General features: G+C 50.0%; 1 protein-coding gene across 1 annotated transcript in view; it reads left to right on the top strand.

Moving 5' to 3' along the window:
• Positions 1 to 56: 56 nt before the first annotated feature.
• The window catches only part of CSRP2BP (CSRP2 binding protein), a gene marked incomplete at its 5' end in the record, with an annotated part of 13,138 nt that continues 8,154 nt past the window's right edge, over positions 57 to 5,040 (top strand). The window contains 5 exon segments of the mRNA XM_010075969.1: positions 57 to 178; positions 2,533 to 2,714; positions 3,253 to 3,672; positions 4,638 to 5,036; positions 5,039 to 5,040. The exon segment at positions 5,039 to 5,040 is cut by the window's right edge and continues 159 nt beyond it. Coding sequence (XP_010074271.1) covers positions 57 to 178; positions 2,533 to 2,714; positions 3,253 to 3,672; positions 4,638 to 5,036; positions 5,039 to 5,040 — 1,125 coding nt within the window.

Here is a 5,040-nt window from a genome sequence, read left to right as displayed (position 1 = left end):
CAGTTCAGCAGATGAAACAGAAAAGAATCACTTGTCTCCGACGCTTTCTGTTCCAGGTTGTCATGCTGGCAATGTACAATTTGTCCCTCGAAGGAACGGGCCGCCAAGGGTACTTCAGGTGGAAAGAAGATATCTGTGCTTTTATTGAGAAACACTGGACTTTCTTATTAGGGAACAGGTAAATACATGATGCTTCCCTGAAGCTCTGGTTCGTGAGCCAAAGGAGTTCAAACCTGTTATTCAGACAGACAAGAATCCTGGTTAATTTGGTGATGTTGAGCCTGGCTGGTGAGCAAATTGCAGGATTTGATACTGAGAACCTGAAGTTAGGCATGAGAGGTAATCCTAAGGAAGAATAAGCATTTCGCTGCGGGGAAAAGCAGCCCCAAGAATGTCCCACAAAAGGAGCATAAATGCATATATTTTGGGTTATTTCTTATCTTCCCTTAGGTGGCATATGAACATGCAAAGCCTTGGAGTCTCTCTAAATAGTCACAATGGATGGTGTCACTGGGCTGTGAACAAAAAAAAGAGGGTCCAGCAAAGTACTGTGCCACTTGGCTGTAGAGCTTGCATGGACCAAGTTCTCCAAAAAGGAAAATTTGGCCTCATCTTTTAGATTGTTTCGGATGTTAATAAAATAGCTTTTTGTGTAAAGAGAGCAGCTGGCAGAGTGAGAACCTTTCTGGTGAAGGGCAGCCTGAATGGCACGACAACTCGTGTGCTGTGCGGGTGAACGGCACGCATTTCTTCTGAGCACGCCAAAGCTGTCAAACCTGGGTCTCGCTGGTAACACTTGTGCTACAGAGGCAGGAAAGGAATGGAGCAAGCCTTTGAAGCTGTAGATTTGATTGACTTCACAGCTTCTTTTCTTCTTCCCCAGGGATTTCTCTGTTGGGAGGTCTGGCCCTTCTCCCTGACCAGATTTGTTCTTTTGCTTTGCTTTCACTGCCTGGCTGTGCCTCCTTGCTCTGTTCTCAGAAGTGTTGTTATCCCACCCTCTGGAAAGCACAGGGACCCTGACAGGACAGCAGCTGATGGCCCATTGTCCCTCACTCAGGGAGCCATGGCCTCGCAGGGCTTGCTGCTGCCTTTTGAGACCTGCCCTGGGAACTGGGCACTCCTTGCTCTGACTCAGCTCAGATGAGGTGATTACTGACTCGCACGCAGTCTCCACGCTTGCCTGGACAAGCCAGTGATGGAGCAGGTGCCCTGTGTGTAGCGTTTCAGGGCGTGCAATGCTTTCCTTCCTTGGCATGTTAACGTACAGCTTATCCAGACTTGCTGTAACGCTCCAGACTCTCAGCTGGGGCACTCGCGTCTAATCCCCCACGTCTGAGGGTGAGTACCCCCAGGTATGTAATTACAACACTCAGACAGCAGTGAATACCTGCCGGGCCACGTCTGGCCAAAGATTTTGCCAGTGGAGGTGTGCAAGGGCACGAAGGAGTCCCGAGATCCTGTGCAAATAAGGGTTTAGACTCTGCAGCATGAACCTGATTCTCCAGGAGCAAAGAGAGTACCTCCGCTATTGGCTACAGGGGCGAGTTTTTAATATTTCTTCTCACTTCTTCCCTGGATGATGTTTCAGTCAGCCCCCTGACCAGTTCTCAGAGGAACGGAAAGTGCTCAGATGCCCGGTAGAGAACGCTGCCCTGCCGAGTGAAAGGCTTAAATGTGGCTCCCTGCCTGCAAGGGGCCAGAAAGATGCTTCAGAGCTACTTCAGTGAGTGTGGCTCCCTGGTGTGCTGCCGGCGAGGGGTCCTCTTCCCCGTGCTGCCGGAGAGGTGTTAGAGTAGGAGACCCCGAGCAGAGGCAGGGCTCCGGGATACACTGCAGGACAAGCACGCGTACCCTTTAGCCCCGTTGTCCTCGGTGATTCATTTCCCAGACCCCTGACTCTGCTTCCCTGCAGTGCCTGGCAAGGCTGCAGCTGCGGCGGGCAGCGTGTTGAGACCCCAGCCCGCTTTGTGAATCCAGCCTTAGGGATCCCATCCTACAGCGCTGGGTGCACGCGTTTGCCAAATGAAATCTCCAAGTAGTCAAGGCAGGCATTTAAATTAAGTCTGTCTTTCCTTCTGGTGAAGCGATGCCTTTATCACTGCCTTTCCCCTGCCTCTCCCATCAGCAGAGGAATATGGTTCTACAGGGTCAGGTCAGCACAGCTCTCACCAGGATCCTGTTCCTGTTCTTCTGCCGTTGACAAACTGTTAATGAAGCGTTTGAATGCTGGGAGCTCCGGGGCCAGGGTAGACCTGTCCTCTGTAGGCTCAGTGTCTTGCAGCTCATCGACAGCAGAGCCCACCAGGGTGTGGTGGGCTGTCCTTCAGAGTGGCTCTGTTCCAGAAGAAATTCATTAATCTTTCGCTTCTTTGAGGATGGGGGTGTGGGGAGCTGCGCCGTCCCCCCGCGTCAGAGCCGGGGGCAGAAACACTCTGCCCTTTCCCATCTGGGCGGAGGGAGGAGGGTTCAGGATGAGCACGCGGCCGGTGAGTGGGGACCTCACGCTGGTGTTCCCCTCTCCCACTGCAGGAAGAAGACCTCGACGTGGTGGAGCACAGTCGCTGGCTGTCTCTCTGTGGGGAGCCCATTGTTCTTCCGCTCAGGGGCGCAGGAGTTTGGAGAACCAGGATGGTGGAAGCTGGTTCATAATAAACCCCCGACAATGAAACCCGAAGGAGAGAAGCTGTCTGCATCGGCACTAAAGGCAAAAGGTGACGCTGATGGTGTGCGGGTTCCTAGCTAGGGCCAGAGCTGACAGAGCGGGAAGACATGAGAAAAGTTTACTTAAAACAATGTTTTGTTTGCATGGACATTTTTTTTCCTTAGTTTTGCTCTGCCATGATAACTTGATTTAAAAGCACTACATTGCATATGCTGTAGTCGGAGAAGCCTGTTATATTTTATTGCCTTTTTGCATTGTGCTAACTGATTTAAAGGCTTTTGAGATTTGTTCAGCTTTTTGGAGCTGAAACCTACAATTTCTCTGCTCGTCTTTACCCTGGGGAGTGGGGGGGGGTTTATGTTTTGTCCACACTAGATGTGAATTCCCTTCGGCGCAGAGGAGCAAAACTGGGGCTTAAATGAGGCTTTAGCGGCATTGAGGCATGGGCTACATGTCCTGGAGTGAATTTCTTGTATATTTTGAAAATATACCTCCTAAGATTTGCAGTCAGTGTGTTTTTCTGACCATATGGTATGTATCCAAGTGACTGCTCAGTGTCTGTTAGAATAAGCAAACCGCTTCTTTAGCAGCTTCAAAGCCGCCTCTGGATCCCATCATCACTGTGGAAGGACTCAGGAAGCGGGTGAGCCGCAATCCAGTCGAGTCAGCCATGGAGCTGAAGGAGAAGAGATCCCGCACTCAGGAAGCCAAGGATATTCGGAGAGCCCAGAAGGAGGCAGCTGGCTTCCTGGACCGGAGTACTTCTTCCACGCCTGTTAAATTCACCAGTCGAGGCCGTCGTCCTGATATCGTCCTTGAGAAAGGAGAGGTGATTGATTTCTCCTCCTTGAGCTCTTCAGATCGCACTCCGCTGACGAGCCCTTCTCCTTCCCCGTCCCTGGACTTCTCTGCTCCTGGCACTCCAGCCTCCCATTCAGCTACTCCCAGCCTCCTCTCAGAAGCAGATCTCATCCCAGATGTCATGCCCCCACAGGCTCTGTTTCATGGTAAGCGATGCCACGGGTTTTGTTTGATAATGAACTACACATAGTTGTCTAGGAAGATATTAAAAAAAAACCCCACAAACCTTACATGAGCTGCAGGATATTTTCAAAGTACAATGGAAAGTAACCGGTAAAATTCTCTTTGTTTAGTTGCATGTAAGTCTTGATTAGTTTTGCATAGTTAGATTGCCAGTGTCTAAGGCCAGAAGGAATGACTGCTGTCATCTTCTGAGGATCACAAATAAACAGTGGGCAGAATATTTCACCTGGCAACCGCTGCACCCCTCAGCATGAGCATTTCACCATGACAAAGATGACAGTGCTAGATAGCAACTCTCATTTTGCCTTGACTGTTTCTTAGATGGTAGAAATTTAATTCTCGTGGTGATGTTCCAGCAGTTTTGTAGGTTCGAACGTCCCAGTGAGCAGACGTTGCGTTTCAGTCAGGTTGCAGAGCAGTGGTGCAGGCTGACTGCTGCTAGAGCCAGACCTCAGCCTGAGCGGAGGCGTCGAGAATAAAGCACTTCTTGTTGGAAAGAAGGATAGTCAGGTTCTGTAGAGGGACAAATCCTGTGCTTGTATAACTCCCAATTGTTCCCTCAGATTAAGCAGAACTTCTCCAGGGTACACTAACTGAATATACAGCTCACCAGCTTGACCATTTGATCCCTAGTCTCCAGGAATTTTCAACAATTTAGCATTTGTCAAACAGCGTAAGTCTGCAGCTCAGGAACACCATGTTTTTTTATGCCAAACTTAGGAGCAGGACTGATTCTGTGTCCTGGAATTGAACTCCTTATGGTGTCTCCTGTCCAAAATTGGGAGGTCCAGAAGCGTGTAGAAAATGGAGTGTGTTGTGTAAACTTGCATTATTTCTCCTTAGCAGAAGAGTCCTGGGACAACCCTTTTTGAAATGGAGCTTTGATGTTTACATTTTTTTTCCTGGATTATTTTGATCTATTGAACAGATGATGAGGAGATGGAAGGAGACGGAGTCATAGACCCAGGAATAGAGTACGTGCCCCCTCCCAGTGGGACTGCGGGTGCTGGTGCTGTGATAGCAAGTAGAAAAAAAGTGAAGACAGCTGAGCAGATCAAGCAAGAGGTGGAGAGTGAAGAAGAAAAAACAGAAAGGATGGAAGGTGACAGTGAAGATCCTGAAGAGTCAAGCGCATCGCTGCAGGTGAGGGGGCGAGACAAGAGGAAGCCGCAGCTGGAGAAGGATGCTAAACCCAGAGCTCCCAAGCATACCTCTGTCAGTATCTATGAGGAAAAGCTGCTGCTGAAGAGACTGGAAGCCTGTCCCAATGCCACGAGCATGACCCCGGAGGCCCGGAGACTGAGGCGCAAGCTGATAGTCAGGCAGGCCCA

The sequence above is a fragment of the Pterocles gutturalis genome, unplaced genomic scaffold, assembly GCF_000699245.1.
Source record: "Pterocles gutturalis isolate BGI_N339 unplaced genomic scaffold, ASM69924v1 scaffold41431, whole genome shotgun sequence".
Lineage (NCBI taxonomy): Eukaryota > Metazoa > Chordata > Aves > Pterocliformes > Pteroclidae > Pterocles > Pterocles gutturalis.
This window is presented reverse-complemented; position numbering and strand designations above follow the sequence as displayed.